Source organism: Pelmatolapia mariae, linkage group LG2, assembly GCF_036321145.2.
Source record: "Pelmatolapia mariae isolate MD_Pm_ZW linkage group LG2, Pm_UMD_F_2, whole genome shotgun sequence".
Classification (NCBI taxonomy): Eukaryota; Metazoa; Chordata; class Actinopteri; order Cichliformes; family Cichlidae; genus Pelmatolapia; species Pelmatolapia mariae.
Window position 1 is genome coordinate 7,573,336 of NC_086228.1, and position 19,746 is coordinate 7,593,081.

The 19,746-nt window shown below is 40.8% G+C and overlaps 1 protein-coding gene across 2 annotated transcripts; it reads right to left on the reverse strand.

The window, feature by feature from the left end:
• Nucleotides 1–29: 29 nt before the first annotated feature.
• On the reverse strand, nucleotides 30–19,252 carry mapk9 (mitogen-activated protein kinase 9). Of its 2 annotated transcripts, none has more exons than XM_063492361.1 (12): nucleotides 19,049–19,252; nucleotides 14,046–14,192; nucleotides 12,021–12,150; nucleotides 11,661–11,719; nucleotides 11,196–11,334; nucleotides 10,634–10,799; nucleotides 7,686–7,757; nucleotides 6,469–6,651; nucleotides 6,060–6,184; nucleotides 5,899–5,962; nucleotides 5,674–5,745; nucleotides 30–2,676 (listed from the first exon to the last, which is right to left on the reverse strand). In XM_063492361.1, exons 2-12 carry the CDS (start codon nucleotides 14,159–14,161, stop codon nucleotides 2,540–2,542), a joined length of 1,263 nt encoding a protein of 420 aa, XP_063348431.1. In that variant the 5' UTR covers nucleotides 14,162–14,192; nucleotides 19,049–19,252; the 3' UTR covers nucleotides 30–2,539. The 2 variants fall into 2 exon arrangements, with proteins under 2 accessions (XP_063348431.1, XP_063348441.1); XM_063492371.1 differs by lacking the exon at nucleotides 7,686–7,757 and adding an exon at nucleotides 8,778–8,849.
• Nucleotides 19,253–19,746: the final 494 nt, after the last annotated feature.

Here is a 19,746-nt window from a genome sequence, read left to right on the forward strand (position 1 = left end):
TGGGCAAAAGATGTTGGCCAAAAGGTAATATTGTGGTCATTGCAATCACAGAGGACATCTCTGGAAATAAAAGGAGGAACAAACCGAGATGTACAGTGTATACAATGGAGTATTTTCTTTTAAAAACATAGTAAACACATGAGATAACCTGAGCAACGTGATGCTCAGTCCTTATCTGCTAAGATTTGGAGAGTTGGATGGCCACTCCTCAGGTCATTTAAGGCATGACTGAAAGAATAAGGTCATGGTTGTGTACAACATAGTGCATAAGTTCTCGGTGACTCCGTAGTGTCTTCTTTCTGCATGTCCATCACATGTGCAATCAGTTATGAAAAAAAGTAAAAAAAAAAAAATTAAAAAAAAAAGAAGAAAAGGGGGGGAGGGGGGCGCAGTATCTGCACAGTCCATTTTCAATGTTTATCTTTGACTTTCAATCTTCAGTTGAAATCAGGACTCCACAGTCTCACCCACGCTTAAACCACAGCATGTCTGCTTTCTCTCTGGGAACTTTTAAAAAACCTGAACAGCTGGGTCAGATTATTCAAAGGAGAAAAATAAGGACGAGTACTGCACAGCATGTTCTCATAAAACATACAACACACATTTAAGGCCAAAAAAACAACAACAAAAAACAAAACCTCGAAAAACTACAACAGCTCCCTAACTCTAAAAGCTTTCTGAACTAAGAACGGAAACGTACTGTGAACGAAAGAATGCACTTGAATGCATTTCTTTGTATAGCAAGAACTACAATTTCTTACAGGTGTGAAGCCTTCATGCAGGTTAAAACGTGTCGTCTGATTTCATGATTCATTGTGTAACTTTTCCAGCACTAATGGAATGGTTTAAAAAAAAAAAAAAAAAGGAGAGAGAGAAAAAAAAGACACAAAAAGAAAAAGGGAGCAGCCCACACGTTTGTCAATGAAATGTTTTGACAAGAGGCTTAATTCCCACGGGCGTCACTGTGGTTGTGTGCAACACTCTGCAAGAACACACAAAAATAAATACAAGTATCTTGTTTTGCCTCTTCCGGATGTACAGGATTACGATTTTTTTTTGATGTACACACTGATAGTCAGTACCGTAAGTCAAATAAGGGTGATTGCAATATATATAGATATAGATATATGTAGCTCCACAGACATGTTGAATTTCTTAACCAAACAAGCACATCCTATCTATTTGTAATGAAAGGGTCTACAGCCACTATGAGTGACATCTTTACATACAGTACATTGTATCGGGAAATAAACAGTAACACTGCAATCACAGCTTCCCCTCGGTGTCAGGGGGAAAAGCTTAAAACCAACATCACTCAAGCCAATTAATTAATTATTCAATTAAAAACAAAAACACTGTGCAGAACGCACCGCTGTAGAGATCTGCAATACTTTTGATGAAACTTTTGATCAGTGTTTGATCATGATTGATGCCATCAGTTTATGGTAAGCTTTTGTTCTTTGTGGCGTAACATGCACTAGAGCAGGTCGCAGTGTGATGCTTGCCTGCCCCGATTTCATGACGATGACCTCTGGTCTCGACTCGCTAAAAAAATAAAACTTTTAAAATACAGGCATACAAAAACAAACAACTCCCCCACCTACTACTGGCAAATCAATATGGATGCATACACTGCATATAGGCAGGTGATCAAGTAAAATAATGGAGAAAATAGAGAGCACAGGTATCTTTTACCTGCAGGCAGCAGTTCCAATGACAGAGCGGGTAACAAATTAGAAAAATAAACCTGTCCATTGAGGCTAAAGAGAAAAACTAAAGAGATAAAGAGACAGAACAAGTGTATGTGGAGTTAAAAAACAAAGAAAAGAAAGGATGATGATGGCTGTTAAGCCCCTTTCAGACATGTACCCTCTCCTGACGGTGTCTGAACATGTCTGCTTCATGTATTCAAACTTGTGATGGCAAATCTCCTGGGTCAGACCTCGTAACAGTTACGTAACACTTCCAGCACGGCACAAGACTAAGAGCATGCAGGACATTAACGGTAACGCACACCAAAAGGTGTGCCGCGAACGCGTCTTTGTGAGTTGCTCAGCTCACAAGAGAACGCCCTAAACAATAAAATATGTGCATATTAACATTTTAGCTCATAAACTTGGTTTGCAATAAGATTAAAACATTCCTCATTTTCATTATTCCCACTCATGAAGAGAGAGATTTGTTTTGGAGCCTGTGTGGGAAGGCTTTTCTCAGCAGCGCGCGCACACACACACACACACACACACACATACACAGAGTGCCCCTGTTTGAGAACAACGCGCTCAAGAGTGCGTTTACACTTAACTAAACGCAATGCTGACAATATTCAGGCATGTCATGTTTGTTGGTTTGAATCCATGAAAAACACTGATGTAAAACTGACCGATGTCTGAAAGACTGTGCTGTCACTTTAACAGATTGCTGACTTCACCAATGTTACATATTCCATGTCTGAAAAGGGCTACTGATGTTTGGAAAGCGAAAACTGGAGATGGCAGGCAGGCAGACGGAGAGAGAGATGTGTGGAAAATGTCTGTGTTCAGTGATTCTCGTCCAGAGGTCCTGTCAGTGTGTCGATGCTGCTGCTGTCTGTGTCTGAGGCCAAGGTTTGCTCTGTGGACATGGACGAGATATCGTTGGCTGAAGAGGACTGGGAGGCCGAACCTGACACCACATCTGACACATTACACACAAAAACAACAGACAGAACCAGAAATTTAGCTGCATATGGCAACAACATTTACGCTTCCTAGTACATTGTTACTGGAACATCCACTCACAGCAGCTCTATTAGGTATACCTGTTAAACTGATAATGCATTTAGGCATGCAGACATGCTCAAGACAACCTGCTGAAGTTCAAATGGAGAATCAAAATGGGAAAGAAAAATGATTTAAGTAACTTTGAATGTGGCATTGTCATTGGTGCCAGAGTAGTCTGAGTGTTTCAGAAACTACTGACCTACACAACCATCTCCAAGGTTTACAGAGAATGGTTTGAAAAATAGGAAATATCCAGCAAGCAGCAACTGAGGCTACAATTAACATGGGCTCACCACAGGTTTGAAAAATGTCTAATCTGATGCGTCTCGATTTCTGCAGTGACATTTAGATGGTAGGGTCAGAATTTGTCGTCGACAACATGAAAGCATGGCTTCATCCTGCCTTGCATCAACAGTTCAAGCTACTACTGGTGATGTAATAGTCTGGAGCATACAGTGGCTTGCAAAAGTATTCGGCCCCCTTGAACTTTTCCACATTTTGTCACATTACAGCCACAAACATGAATCAATTTTATTGGAATTCCACGTGAAAGACTAATACAAAGTGGTGTACACGTGAGAAGTGGAACGAAAATCATACATGATTCCAAACATTTTTTACAAATAAATAACTGAAAAGTAGGGTGTGCGTAATTATTCAGCCCCCTGAGTCAATACTTTGTAGAACCACCTTTTGCTGCAATTACAGCTGTCAGTCTTTTAGGGTATGTCTCTACCAGCTTTGCACATCTAGAGACTGAAATTCTTGCCCATTCTTCTTGCCCATTCTTGCAAAACAGCTCCACAACTGCCCTGTGATGGCCTCAGAGGTTGTCTAAGAGAATATTGGGAACAACGACACCATGAAGTCCAAAGAACACACCAGACAGGTCAGGGATAAAGTTATGGAGAAATTTAAAGCAGGCTTAGGCTACAAAAAGATTTCCCAAGCCTTGAACATCCCACGGAGCACTGTTCAAGCGATCATTCAGAAATGGAAGGAGTATGGCACAACTGCAAACCTACCAAGACAAGGCCGTCCACCTAAACTCACAGGCCGAACAAGGAGAGCGCTGATCAGAAATGCAGCCAAGAGGCCCATGGTGACTCTGGACGAGCTGCAGAGATCTACAGCTCAGGTGGGGGAATCTGTCCATAGGACAACTATTAGTCGTGCACTGCACAAAGTTGGCCTTTATGGAAGAGTGGCAAGAAGAAAGCCATTGTTAACAGAAAACCATAAGAAGTCCCGTTTGCAGTTTGCCACAAGCCATGTGGGGGACACAGCAAACATGTGGAAGAAGGTGCTCTGGTCAGATGAGACCAAAATGGAACTTTTTGGCCAAAATGCAAAACGCTATGTGTGGCGGAAAACTAACACTGCACATCACTCTGAACACACCATCCCCACTGTCAAATATGGTGGTGGCAGCATCATGCTCTGGGGGTGCTTCTCTTCAGCAGGGACAGGGAAGCTGGTCAGAGTTGATGGGAAGATGGATGGAGCCAAATACAGGGCAATCTTGGAAGAAAACCTCTTGGAGTCTGCAAAAGACTTGAGACTGGGGCGGAGGTTCACCTTCCAGCAGGACAACGACCCTAAACATAAAGCCAGGGCAACAATGGAATGGTTTAAAACAAAACATATCCATGTGTTAGAATGGCCCAGTCAAAGTCCAGATCTAAATCCAATCCAGAATCTGTGGCAAGATCTGAAAACTGCTGTTCACAAACGCTGTCCATCTAATCTGACTGAGCTGGAGCTGTTTTGCAAAGAAGAATGGGCAAGGATTTCAGTCTCTAGATGTGCAAAGCTGGTAGAGACATACCCTAAAAGACTGGCAGCTGTAATTGCAGCAAAAGGTGGTTCTACAAAGTATTGACTCAGGGGGCTGAATAATTACGCACACCCTACTTTTCAGTTATTTATTTGTAAAAAATGTTTGGAATCATGTATGATTTTCGTTCCACTTCTCACATGTACACCACTTTGTATTGGTCTTTCACATGGAATTCCAATAAAATTGATTCATGTTTGTGGCTGTAATGTCACAAAATGTGGAAAAGTTCAAGGGGGCCGAATACTTTTGCAAGCCACTGTATATTCTTGGCACACGTTGGGCACCTTAGTACCAATTAAGCATTATTTAAACATCACAGACTACCTGAGGACTCTTGCTGACCATCTCCAGTGTATCCCTCTTATACTAGCTTCTTCTGCTAACAATCTCGAGCTGCTTTCTTGAACATGACAGCCAGTTCACTGCATTCAAACTGTCTACACAAATGGGCCAGATCGCAATCCAGGAGAGCATCTTCGGGATGTGGTGGAATGGGAGACTCACATCATGGACGTGCAGCCGACAAATCTGCAGGAACCGTGTGACGCTATCAAAGCAACATGAACCACAATTCCTGAGAAATGTTTCCAGCATCTTGTTGAATTTATGCAACGAACGATTAAGGACAGTTCTGAAGACAAAAAGGCAGCCCGACAACGTACACCTAATAAAATGGCATACCTAACAGAGTGCATGTGTCCACAATGGCACATTTAAGGATACCTGTCTTGTGGCCCATGAGAATGCCAGCAGAATCCTTAGCTACAGTACGGCATTAAGATACTGCAGTTGTTTAAGAGTATTGTACTGAAAAACAATATTTAGGGACAACTACTGTTTCCACTGCTGCATACTGACATCTGTGTGTGTGAACAACTAAAAAAAAAAAAAAAATACACATACATGTACACACTGTTCTAGGATCCTTTTGTGCCTTGTGAACATCAAAGTGAGTGTTTGTTTTGGTGAAGCTGTCAGTGTGAAGCGTTTTTCAAACAGTGACAAGTCCAGTGAGGCTGCAGCTTTGGGCTTATGCTAACAATTTTAGGCTGATACAGGAAAACTTTGTACCTGAGCAATCTTCTTTCATTAGACCATTCTTGTTCCTCTCCTCCCAGTCAATCACCTCTTCATAAATAAGTTCTGTGGAGAAACAGAACAGGTTAATGGCTTTCAGTGGTGACCACACTCATGCCTGCACGTTCGACACAAAAGCAGATTACAGCAACAGTAGAACAGCAGTTGCCCGGTATGGTGCACTGCTGGTTTGCTTCTCTAGAGGTCAGTGTACCCCACCTTTCCACTGCTCAATAGTGTGCTCTCTCTCTTCCAACTGCTTGTCAGAAATCTGCGGAGGAGGCTGTGAAACAAAAGGAAATACCCATGTCAGAGGAAGGTCACACACAGCCGCAGCACTGATAAAGTTTACCACAAATTGAGGGGAACAGCTTGCTCACCGCGTCGGCCTCTGCCGGGTCGTACCACACGTGAATGTAGGGGTGATTAAGAGCTTCTTCTACAGATATGCGGCACTCGGGATCAATGACCAGCATTTTGGAAAGCAAGTCCCGTGCTTGACTTGCTGTTATGACAACACAGGAAGGGCAGGATTACTATGGAAACAGGCTTACGACATCATTAAATTTAAGTATTCTTTTTGACAATTGAATATTGTCTCTGATGGTGTTTGGGCAACATGTCTATCAATGTCAAGATTTGTTCCGTTTTATTTAATGATGTGAACACTTAAACGACACCATTACACCGCAGATGAATTCCTGAGTTTTACTAAATCTATGCAGTACAGGACTATCACTGGATACTAAAAATAACACTCTACATAAAGAGAGTATCAAAAATTCTTACTCTTCAATTTGTCATGTTCTGACTCAGAAGGGAAGGCCCAGTCTGGGAAAAGCTCGGCAAAGCTGACGCCAGGATACTGTGGCTTGTTCATCACGTAGTTCCTCACAGTCTCCATCAGTCGGTTCATAAACTCTAGACTGGGTGTGCCCAGAATTTCAATCACCTTATTCCACTGGTCGATGTCTAGAAAACACACTTGTTATGGAAATATCCAGTAAACTGATGGGCTTGTGCACATGTAAGCAAGTGAAAAGAACAGATGAAAAAGGTACAGAATAGATCTGACATGTACACTAAATAATTTTGTATGAAAGCCATAAAAATCTGCAATGTTCAGTGTAGAAACTAGCAAAGGTAAGCCTTAATTCACCAAAGCATAGGAGAGATGAAAATTTTGACCTTACAGGATGACCAGTTATTACCATTCACACTCAGATTAACAGGAATTTGAGCTCTAAAGAAATGTAAATGCATCAAATAGACGCTGAGTCATTTTACTGTCAAATAACTACAAAAGCAATGATTCATACTGAAAAGCTACAGATGTAACCACATCATGGCAACATATAAAAAGTCCCTAATCTGGAAACAATGGGTATCTGTCCCAATCCATCAGGTGGATATTGGCCAATTTCAGTTTAGGTTAATTTAGCGACTCTGTTAAGTGAACAGAGCAGTATTACAATCTGAAGAACCATTTTAGCATGGCTAAAAATACAGATGTGCATGGTCTGCTGACTTACTTCTGCACAAGGCAATTACTTCAAAGGATGGGAAGCAATCTATCATCGACTCACACTTGTGCCCAGCATCCATTCTCAGCTACTCGGGTGTGAATGCAAAGGGGAAGCTGGGAGCTAAGAGGCAGCTTACATATGTAACAACAGAGATTAATATTTATTGAAGAGAAACGGGAATTAGAGCCTGACCTATAATGGATGTATTAGGAGTAAAAACTTCTCTAAATTATCAGTGGGTTGTGATCTGTAAAATAAATATTTCTATTCCGTGTATAATGACTTAAACTCTGCAGAGAAAACACAAAACGTCATGTTTAAACTCAGCCCGAGTGTTTTGTAAATCGTAAATTCAACAGCTGAGAAGGTGCGAGCGTGCCGGGAGACCCACAAGACTAGAAATATTTGATAGAGAGTGAATGACGATGCAGGAGGAGGGACAACAACTGGCACAGAGACGATGAGAGCTGTGAAGGATACGATCAGTGCCCTGGAAGATGACGCTGCCCTTTACCATCTCTCCCATGATACACCCCACTGACCAGATGTCCACTGGGAACAGAAAACACACAAGCACGCACAGATGCACACAAACACACAGAAGAGATATTAAATTAAAAGTGACCAGATAACACCAACTACATAATACAATCCACACTGAATGTATAGTAACATAAAGTGACACACAGGATGATGAACATCATGCTCTATGGATTCAAATTTGAATGAGAAACATTTAAAATGCGAAACACGAGCTCTCATCGGTTTTGGTGCATCTGCCAGCAAAGTCGCGGCCTGAGGCTTTCATCATAGCCATCTTCAGGCTTTTCTTTCTCTCGCTCCGGAGTCAGTCTCAGCTTTCCACGCCTTTCTCCACAGCCTGGCTTATCAGTTTGCACAGCTGTTGCTCTCTCCCTCATTTTTCATGTGTGTAATTGTACGCACTTAGCAGGACAGGCTGTATTTCGTTTCTCTCTCTCACTCTCCAAGTCGACTGCTTGCTTGTCAGTGGTCGTCTGGGGCAAATACCCATTAACTCCTCTTTTTCCCTGAAATTCAGCTTCACTAAAAATGAAAAGTTCTCTCTCTGAAAATATCTCCAGAGAATCTACTCCAAGTCCACTCAGCCATTACATAAATGTAAACTCTTGGCAGGTTTCACTCCTATTTATGATTGGTCTCACAGATTAGCTACATTCTTTGAAGAGCAGTTCAAGGACCACTTTCATTTTGCAAACCTACCCCAATATGATGAGTCATATTTCATGCTCCACCCTGTAATTAACCCAGGTCAGAAAAGATTGAGATAACCTGTCTGTTTAGTAGATAAATAATATCATGGGTCAGGTTTCTATCTCTGACTGCAATGGCTATACTGACAACTACATGGCTCTACACAAAGTATACATTTCTCAGAATATTAACTTAACTATTGCTTTGATTTCCCCCCTCCAGATGTGTTTTATACAACTAAATAAACAATTCTTGCCTTTAATAAACAAAAATATCTCAGTGTCTCCTGGCTCCAGACAGAGCAACCAACTGTTGTGTGAGACGAACAAGAAAGGATACAGTCCTTTCCAGGAAAGAGGACTTTGTGAGAAATCATTTCAGCCATTATGCAGCCAACTGACCACAGGTCCACTGCAGCGGAGTGGTGGTATAGTAAACATATTTGTTAACATCATGTTAATATATCAAGAGTCAAACTTACTATGACGAGTCAAAATCACCATTAATGTTTCCACTTTGTACATGAGAACCATTGCTAATATACACTCACCTTTCACTTTATTAGGCACACCTGTTCAACTGCTCACTAATGCAGATACCCAATCAGCCAGTCACACGACAGAAACTCAATTTAGTCACGCAGACATGCTCAAGATGACCTGCTGTAGATCATAGTGAGATTCAGAATAGGGAAGAAAGTAGGGCTGGGTTTTGATTATCGATTAAAATCGATTCTGGCTTGGATAACGTGATATTGATTCATCCTGAATTGATTTTTAAATATAAATTTATTTTGCCCGAAATGCCAGAATCTCAGGTTAAACCTCACAAAATTTCTACAACCACCAAACAGCTAAAATAGTAAATGAGAGCAGGTACATGGATTCTGCACAAAGACGTAAACACAAAACGCGGACCCAACGCATCCGAATCAGTGAGATGTCGCCTTTCTCACCCAACGGCACGGACACGCCGTCGGGGCTGAAAGCCGACAGCTCACTGATTTTGAAGCGTCGGCGGGTCCGCGCTTTGTGTTTACGTCCTTTTTGCGCTCGATTCTGAAGCTGCAGGTTTTATCTCTCTCCAAACAATATTGACTGAACCAGCAGCCAAAGACGATCCAAACTACGCTTCACATTTCGCTTCACATAAACATCGTCACAAATTTCCTCTTACTTTTGCTGTTTTGCTTCCACCACGATAAAATCACACTTCATGTAGAGCTCTCTCTCTCGCTAAATCGAAAATCAAAACCCACCCCTAGTTATTACCCACCAGTCTACGGTGTCGGTCGCTGTTTTCTTTTTCTTTTTTCTTTTTACTTACTTACTTCCGACAAGAAAGCCTCATTTCTGCTGTTCAATACTGAACAAATGTAAACTTTTTAAAAGTATGCAAAATGCTTAGCTGTGTCTCTAATCAAACCTCAGTAACTTTGCTCTGCTTCACTTCGTTTTTGATCTACTGCACAATACTTTTAAGGTAATCTGCTATAAAAACCCAGACCAGGAAAACCGCCTTCATGTTTTTCTGTGTTTTATCCTCAGTTACTTTGACACAAACGAATCTGCTGTGATGCTCACACCTTTGATAAAGTCTCACAAGTGTCAGCTTTCTTTTTATAGATATAAAAATTTAGATATGTACTGATAAGTGATCAGAATTATAATATTTCTGACTGTCTGAGGCAAAATTTCCCCGATTCAAATCGAATCGAATCAAATCAAATCGTGGATCGAATCCATCCTAGAAATCAGTGACGATACCCAGCCCTAGAAGAAAGGCAATTTAAGGTGGCGTGGTTTTGGGGCTGCTGATCTGCTGGGATTTTCCCAGTTCTGAAGGTAGAAGGGAGACCAACCAAGTACCAGCAAGGTGCATCTAATAAAGTGGTCAGTGAGTGTTGTTGTTTGGGTTTTTTTGGGAGCATTTGACCAAAAAGAAAAAACACAATAATGAACAACATCAATTAATCATAAAGTTTAAAAAACCTGGCTTTTCAAGAACATGAAGAGCTCCAGGGAGCAGCTTGTATTGATAAGTCCTGATGTGTTAAATGATTTTCGGACACGCTACATAAAGTCATGTTAAACAGATTATTAGAAAATAATTATTCTGAAAGAGAGCAGAGTTACATGTTGACCAAGTAGTGTTTAAAAGTTATGTTTTTAAGGCTGGTGTTGGTTTGTACTCACCATTTTCCTTGTACTTCATGCCGAGAATGACCTCCGGGGCACGGTAATATCTGGTCACCACGTACGGGGTCATCATGAAATTAGTGCAGGCTGTCCTAGCTAAGCCAAAATCTAAGATCTTTAGTGTGCAATCTGACTTAACCACAATGTTACTGGGCTTCAGATCCTGAAGGGGGGGAAAAAAATCTATAAATCTTTAGGAAAACAGGCACAATAATCTTAAAGTTGACCTATTTGTTTAATATAGAACAAGCAGATGGAAACGTAATACAATCATTTTAACCACTTTATAAAGTTAACTTTGGAAGAACTGTCTAAATACACAATGAATAATGTTATTTCAGAATCAAAGATATACTCATTGGCTAATGCTAAAATACACAAAACAAGCAAAAGTTTAAATAAATGCAATTTTTTTCATGTATTAATAAATATTAAAGAGCTGTCAGGTTACAGGCACAACATGGGAAACGTTACACTTTTAAGCGCTATTTAAGTATTAAGTTACTGTGTTTTCAGACTGACTCTTTTAGCCAGCAGCACATTTACTGCTTGCACTTACCCTGTGGATTATGCCAGCAGAGTGCAGGTGCCTGATTCCACAAAGGATCTGGTATAGCAGGTAGGACATCCTCTCGTGGTCTAGGTCCATATGGATCACCTGGCATAGGCTGGCATCCATTAGCTCCATCACCAGATACCTGAGAGGAGAGGAACAAGTGAAAGCTGTGTTTGAGTGCTACTGTGCGAGAGCTACAAGTGCAAAGAAAAGAAACAAAATAACAGGAATTAAATAAACAATCAGAAAGAAGACAAAGTAAGAAAGCAGATAAAGGAAATGTGACAAAAGCAAAGCGTGAAAAATAGAAACCAAAAAGCGAATGAAAGCAACGCAGAGGATTAGAGAACGTTGGAAAGTAAATAAGAGGATGTTTGTTAAATGAAAAAAGACGCAAAATACTTCAGCTTAAATCTTTGCATCTGAGAGAAAACCAAAGCAGCCAAAAAACACTTGAGTGCCACTCACAGATCCTGAAATTCCTCCAGGGACTTCTGAGGCGTGAATACATTGATCAGACGGATGATCTGCAAGCAGAGAGACAAGCCGTTACTCTACTCTGTCGCTCTCCCACCTACTGGAGAGGCCCAACTAAAGGCACAGCAGGGCTTCTGTTACCCCAAACCAGAAATGTTATATTTAGTGCAAGGAGATGACTTTAACTTAAATTTATATTACATATGTTCTGGCTGCCTCTTAATATTAGAAATATTGTCCAACACACGAGAAGATGGAAATTATAAACTTTTTCATTTTTCTGCCACACCTCGGTTTAAGCTTTATCAAATGTTCAACATATTTTATTGCAGGTAGAAAAAGAAGATTTACATTTTTGTGGTTGACACATTTGAGCAGCACCAGCTCCCTGTAGGCGCGCTTAGCATGGGTCTGGTTCTGAAAGGGCCGACACAGCTTTTTCACTGCCACTGGTATACCGAGGACCGTATCTAGAGCAGAGCTGCAACAAATTTCATTAAAGAGAAAAAAGACAGAGACAAATGTTATCAAAGAAGAAACTAAATGCATCCCAGAGAAAATAGTTTATTAAAAAATTCCTAGATAGACATTCAGTTTCATTCATGTTTTAAAAATAGTAAAAATAAAAATATGATTTCTTACGACCCTACTTTAAACATGATCGGGGCTGCACAGAGGAAAGTAATTAGCTCTTCAAAGATGACTTCAGTCTAAAACCCTGATAGGAGCCCTTAGGGGTAGTGATATTCATTTAAATACACTACGTGCTGATTTTTGTAAAGTCTTAACAGTAGTACACATTACGGCCTTGGGTTAGGGTTAGCTCGCAGAGACTTCAGAGAATATTCAAGGTGGTTAATCTTGCCAAGGAGAGATCTCAAGTTTAAGGGGCTCTGAAACATTATCAGGGCAATAAAAACCATATTATTGAGAAAAATGGAAATTATTTAGCTTCAAAAGGTCACCTAAACCACAGCAGTTTAACTCTCAGTAAAATGTATTTATATAGCACTTTTCACAGACAGAAATCACAAAGTGCTTTATAATAAAACAAGAAATAAAAGTATAGCACAACAATGCAAATTAATAGAATACAACATAAAACAGGTGCGGGGTGCGTGTGAGGATGGATGACTCACGACTGCAGACCAAATCTACCCATGGGTCTGTACCCATAAAGCAACCTGAACCCGAACCGGATGGGGGCAGTGATTTACTGAAACGTGCAAAAAAACATTTAAATACAGTATATGAGGGAAAGGGAGACTTTATATAATTCCAACAAGTCTGAAAGTTAACATTTGATATGAACATCTTTAAACGTCTACACAGCCTGAGCTCGGCTTTCTTCGCGTAGTCTTCAGGAATAGTTCACCAGGCTTCTTTAAGTAGATTCAAAGCTGTTCTTTGGATGTCATTTTCCACTCACTCAACTAAGGAAATCTGAATAAATTGTGTTTCTGTGTAACACGTGCCCAAAGACATTAAATTGCATTGGTTCTTTGCTAATATGTCTGTTTTGTACACCTAACTTAAGGGATCAACACTGGATCATCCCATAAGTTAGGTAAATGTTTATGTTTGAATGACTCGGTGGTGGTTTAACAAACAAAAAAACAAAACAAAACAAAAATCTTCAGGTACATGGACTGGCCTCTAAAAGCAGCCAATCTCCAAAGAAAACCTTTGAAGACCTTCAGAAAGCCTGGAGAAAGATTGCTCAAGAACACTTGGAAAACGACCAGAAAATCTGGCTCAGGACTTTTGCACAGTACTCTGCAAGTCTGACATTCAGGGAAATGTATCTAAAATTAAATTCAAGCTCCGTTTGATATAATCATGTAGCCAATAATGAATTAAGTCAAGGGTGCCAATATTTCTAATCAATAGCTCCAACAAATGTGAGATTTTCAGCTTGGAACAATGATATTGACATAACAGTACTTTTTCCAGCAACATTTACACTCACGATGGAAGCAAAAACACAGCTGACACTACTGATCACATTAATTGTGTCTCTATTTAAGAGTCGCTGCAAGCTGTGACACTTGATAATGAGCCAGCTTATCTAACACCTGACCCCAAAGGGGCTCAACCGATTCAGCAACAATCACTAACATGTGAATTATACTTCAGTGTCAGATCTACACCGTAACCGAAACCCCATTTTAATCCTACGCCACAATATTCTACGTAACCTGCACCTCCCGAGAAATGTAACTACGTGTCAACTTGAATGGTATGTTTATGGTGTAGGGAAAAAAGGAGTTTTTGGTTACTACGCAAGTTAGAATGTAGATTTCCCAAAGCAGTCTAAAGTTTTAACCTGTGCCCATTTAATCAATCAAAGACTGAAAAAAAACTTCTGTGTCTTACCAAACAATGCCTTGGGCACCAGAGCCAATGGGCCGCAGCTGCTGGTAGCGCTTGAGTACAGTGAAGGTGGAGTCCACCACCTGAACACTGTAGAACTGCCCCTCCGCCTCACTCATCCTGCTGAACAGTCAGGACCACCAGCGCTGTCTGCAGGACAAAGGAAAACAAAACAGATGAATATCACCATGTTCTAATCTCATGTACGCTCTCCTCTGCTCTCCGTTTCAAAGTGTGTGAAAAGGGCTGGAGAGGAGCACACAGCACAGCTTAACAGATGAGAGACAGGCTCAGTTGAATGTAGCATTTTATTGAGGTAAAAACCTTGAACAACCCTTCCCAAAAGGGTTACTTTTTTCTAAAACTAAAGATGAACTCGTCTGTTAGGGCCAAAAAATATCTAATCCAAGATAAACTTTGACTTGACTTGCATGGAACTTTAAATCCTTTCATTGATTAACTGATAACCTTACGTTTCTCCAATATTTTTTATGATAACAGCAGCATAAGGCTGGAGCTAAAGGCTGAGCCTTTAATGTTTGGTGTGCTTGTTAAAACAGAGGAGAGAGAAGGCTAACAGCTTACAGTTCCCTCGGTAAACACGAACATACCACGCACACTCACACGGGCAGCATTTAGCTTGAGCTTCTTCATTATTTCTTGAACTGCATCCAGCTTCACTACAAGTGTGCGTTCAGCTATCAGCACTGGATGAGCACATACATGTTAATAAATTACACGATGTGTTTGAGTGTTTACAACAAAATATGAAAGTGTTAGCACTGTTTCCACAGACAGGAAGTGGAGGGGTATTATTCTTGGCAATAGTTTCTGTGCGTATGTGCATACATCTGTGGGCGAGAACACATAATCGTGTAGCTACGCAACACCAAGCAGTCACGGCTGTTTGTCATTCCTTCAGAAAACAGTCACCAGTTTAAAGGAGACCCATTTTTTCCTGCCTTTGACGGGGAACAGCGAGACAAGCAATCACTGGATTTCGTGGTCACAGACACAAAATGCTGACGAGAAAAATAAAGGATGTTTATGATCGAATGGACCAGAAAAAAAACCTGTAAAGCTAAAGTCACTGCAATAAGCAAAGAGCTACATAAGGAATTAGAAAGAGAACTGCTGTCAGGTATCAAAGTTTAAATGTTCAACTGGAGACGGAAACATTTATTTAAAAATTAATCAAAAGAAAATCTAATGATTGTAGTTCATTCTCCAATAATCAAGAATTAGTGTGCAAATTATTTCAATTATAAATTTACCTGAAGGTGATGCTTATTCTGAGTTTTATACAAGGAATACATTTCAAAATTAGCTGGAAGAAGGAGTCACATACCACTGTGCTGCATCACACTCAGTAAGTGCCACATTGTTGAAATGAGCTAGGACATCAGTAAAAGATTATTGTCTGGAGATCAAACTAAGTTCCTTCAAAACCTATACATGCCTCAGCTGGGCCTTTTCCATGCCCTGTAAAGCATAACAGACGCTGGTAATTGTTTCTTACTCTCAAACTAGAGGACACTTTTCAAACGTGCCCTAAATAATCTCCAGTGCATGTGTGTGTGTGGATTTTCATTGTTCGCTTCGCAGTTTTAACTTCCATTTTGAGATGAAGAAAGAAAGTGATGTGTAAATAATATTACTGGTTGGTATGCACTGGTATATAGCTATATCAGCCAAACATTGTTATCGACAAATAAGGCGACATTTACTGATGGCACCGGTCCACGTCTCTGCTTGCCATTGTATATGATTGTTTATTTCCTACTGTGGTTTGTTATGACTTATTTGCCTGTTTGTAGGCTGGGGTTTTTTGCCCATGAACAAACACTGGGAAAAAGCCTTCACGTGTAGGAGGTACGGATCTGCAACCTTGCCATTAGTCAGATGAAAAATGAATCCTCAGTTACTTTCTTCCTCTGCCTGTCTCCTCTCTTTCAAACATAAATCCAGCTGGCTCTCTGACTACACCCAAAGGAAAAACTCCAAAGACCTTTACTTCCTTCATTCTTTTTGTTTTTCACAACTTCTTTGGCTTTGTCCTTTTCCTATTGTGCTACTAACATCCCCCTTAATTGCCTCGTTCCTACGGCCTCCTCACAGATATCTCCAATGATGGTTCTGACAGATATATATTTTCATGACTGCTGTGACTGACACGCAAGCTGAGCTTTTCTGTTTACATAATCATGTAAAATGTAGGTAAAGGCAAAACAGCATGCTAATGCCAAAGCTGTACTCCACGTCTCAACAGCACAGATCTTAGGCCACAGGACACAAACACCTTCTGCTAAAAAATACAGAAAAGACTATTTTAGCCTCACTGACAACAGCAGCATTTTGAGATATTTATATTTTTTCATATAAGATCTGGTGTGCAGCTTTTGCAACACACACATCGAGTTAAAGGATGCTCTGAGGAGACCATTATTCATAACCAAAACCACTGTAGCTTCATCAGTCACCTGGTGCCAGGTTAGTCACAATACTGGGTCATTCTAAAGTTGATTCAGCACAAACACTGACAGGGAACAACTGTTTGATTAAAGCTACATACCGCTCAGAAAGCCAAACAGAAACATAGGCAGACACCTGCCACAGTTCTGGGCAGCAGGCTCTGAGGAATTTATTTAAAATCAAAAGGGAAATCGATCGTGTGGAAAAAAGTTCCCCAGAGATTCCTCAGCAACTGTGGGTACACTAAAAGGAAGAGATATCCCAGAACAAACTGCTTATGAATGATACCATTAATCATTACTAGCCAAGGTTAAGGGCAACACTGATGCAGCTGATCCTGTGAATGCAGATAAACTGCTAAAACACTTTATCAATCACTACAGGGAAAACAAACAAACAAAACACTACTTTAGGTTGATAATTATTTTAAAAAGGATGATTAAACCATGTTAACCACAAAACTGCCTATTAATCTAAAAGCTTACAGGGAACACTGTCATCAACAGTGTCTCCATTTTTTCCCCTCAGACTGAATTAAAGGTAGACGTAGCTACTATGACATCATCCACTGGTTTGTGTAGTCCTGTTTTAACTCTTTTCCACATAAAGACGACATTTAACGACCTCACCCGTACCCTTAATGGTGAGTTTCGATACCTCAGTATATATCAATAAACCCGATGACCTCACTAATGATGCAAACCCAGTCATTTTGTTCTATAAGCAGGCCTGAAATATGACAGAATCCGCTCAGTTCAGAAAAGAGCTTCAAGGGTTACTCGTAGTAAGAGTGAAAGCCTCGAGTCGAGTGTTTTCGCCGTGTCATATCTGGTTGGTGTTTTGAAAAGCGATGTGACAAGCGAGGGGTGAGTCTGACAGTGACACCGCAGGCTCAATAAGCACACCGTGTGTGATCCTCCTTTCTGAAAATTAGAATACCCCAAATTTACTAAATGGAGTTTATGTTGTATCGAAGATATGAGCGACTGAGCTCATTATGTCATCAGGAAAGTGTTCACAGAGGTCAGGCCTGAGGTCTGTTTTCCCGTAAACTTCTGCAGAACCGGAAAACACTGGTATCGGGGCCCTTGTGGCCATTGTTCATACATTCTCACTTACACACAGTTATATATATTTACTCCCATAAATCAAGGCAGAAAATAATCAACCAGTTGGGGAATATTACCTATTATACAAACCCTCCTGTGTACTATTGGTCAACAGCGGAAAACACCAGCCCACGTAGCCATTTGAAAAAAAAAGAAAAAAAAAAAGAAGGCTTAAGGTACTTCTCAGTTGGTTTCACTTTTCAGGCCTGGAAGCCTTATTAATTTAATTTTTTAAACTCTGTTTTCTATGCAGCAATAGTTTATCAGAATCAGAATAGTATAGAATATCCAGTTTAGCTGGATGTTTTCTTAGTGCAAACAGTGTTACAGTTTTGTGCACTTAAACTGTAAAGAATACACTTATCTGGAATCTGAATGAAAAGATGGGGGTTACGTACTCTTTTCTCTTACCTGATGATACTTATTACACTAATCCATATTTATGCAATGGTATGATGATCAAAGAGTTGATGAGTGAAGTGACCTTCACTCAAGGATCACGGACCTCAACCAAAGCTCGTGGCAGTGACTGTTCAGTTCAGTCTAGTCCAGGCTTGGGGGTCTGACGTGGCCTAGACTTGGGAGTTAAGATGGGGAGTCAGTGAGCTGGCTATGAGATCAGATTAGCATGGCCTGAAGCCTCAGCATCTCATCTTGATGTAGCAGAGTTACAAAACACAGCAGGGATGGGTAAAACTACACGGGAGTCTACTGCTGCTGAACTAGACACACCAAATTAGTCTTTGAGAGCAGTGTCCCGGGGAAGAAGAAGGATGCAAATTAAAACACAGCAAACACTCTCAACATCCATGTGATCCCACTAAAAAGTTCAGTGCGCACAAAGTGGCTGAATCACTGACGGGCTCGCCTTGCCAATGACATGCCAGAAAAACCTAGCTTGGGCTGTGAAGAAAAAAAAAAATCCCCCCAGTTTTCATTGCATCTGCACCTGCGCTTGTGGTGACTGTGGTTAAGGTTTGTGAGCAGGCCTACACAAATGTCATTAATTTGGACTACATGTGTGTTTTCGAGGCTCTGTGGGTAGGCTATGCGCACTGACAGCTAGACGACGTGAATTTTTAGCATTTCATAGCGCCGCACGCCTGCTCTACAACAGACACACATACACACACACACACACACAGTGAGGTATGAAGTCACCCGGGTATGACACACCGTGGCCGCAGCACTGTTGGCACTCGGTGCTTTAACACAGTCAGAAACCATCGGTTTACACAGCTAAAGTTACACCAGCATTAACGACATCTGACTTCCCAAAACCTCAGTAAAGGTACGAAGTTAGCAGGGCCTACACTACCATTGTTTTTCAATTCTGTGGGCAGCAATGCGGTAGTCAGGCTGAACTGTAAGCTCCGGCGGACCAGAGAACGGGCAGCAGGCGGCAGCTGCTGCGGCGAGACCTACCTTCTCCCTTCGCCTCTCCCAGGGCACTCCCATGCATCGAATATATAGATAAAACACTCCCCGAGCTCCTCAGGCACAACCTGGGCTTGGAAAAGTTGAAAAGGACGGTCGGCCCGGCTGTCACGACTGACAGTCCTTCCTTTAGTTCCTAGCTAACTCCAGCGGCAGCACGGACGGACGGGTGCGGAGGAAGGGAACGCCACAACAAGCAGAGACCCAGCACAGGCATGACGTCATCACGCAGAGTTTACGTGGGCGCAAAGTTTTTTTTTCTTCGCCAAAACTTGGAAAACTTTTTCTTCTTCGTGTGATTGGTTAATGTAATAATGTATGTGTTTTGAAAAATTACAATAAAACAAAATAATACTAATAATCCTATGAGGGCACAAATAAAGACACGCAAGACAAAATCAATAACTAGCCATAAATATTAGAAAGTGAATGGGGATGTGGTGGGGGAATGAACAGACAGGTAAACCTTTTGAACAGAATGTATTTTCAATTTATTGATTGGCAGTTCCCATTTGTCTATAAACGATACAGTATAAAACACAATCATAGTTAAAGATACAAATCCAATTTTATCAGTCTTCCCCATAATAATAATAAAAAAAAATCAGTCAAATACAGAATATTATTATTAGAATTATTATAAACCCATGCAAATGCCTGAAACAAAAAACAACACACAAACAAAA

Excerpts from the sequence above, each read along its gene's own strand:
- mapk9 (XM_063492361.1), bottom strand. The coding sequence starts at position 14,161 with ATGAGTGAGGCGGAGGGGCAGTTCTACAGTGTTCAGGTGGTGGACTCC. Across the intron at positions 6,652-7,685 it reads CATCTTCCAGGGCACTGATC|ACATCGACCAGTGGAATAAG; the intron begins GTATCCTTCACA and ends TGTGTTTTCTAG. Across the intron at positions 5,963-6,059 it reads ACCCGGCAGAGGCCGACGCG|CCTCCTCCGCAGATTTCTGA; the intron begins GTGAGCAAGCTG and ends TTTGTTTCACAG.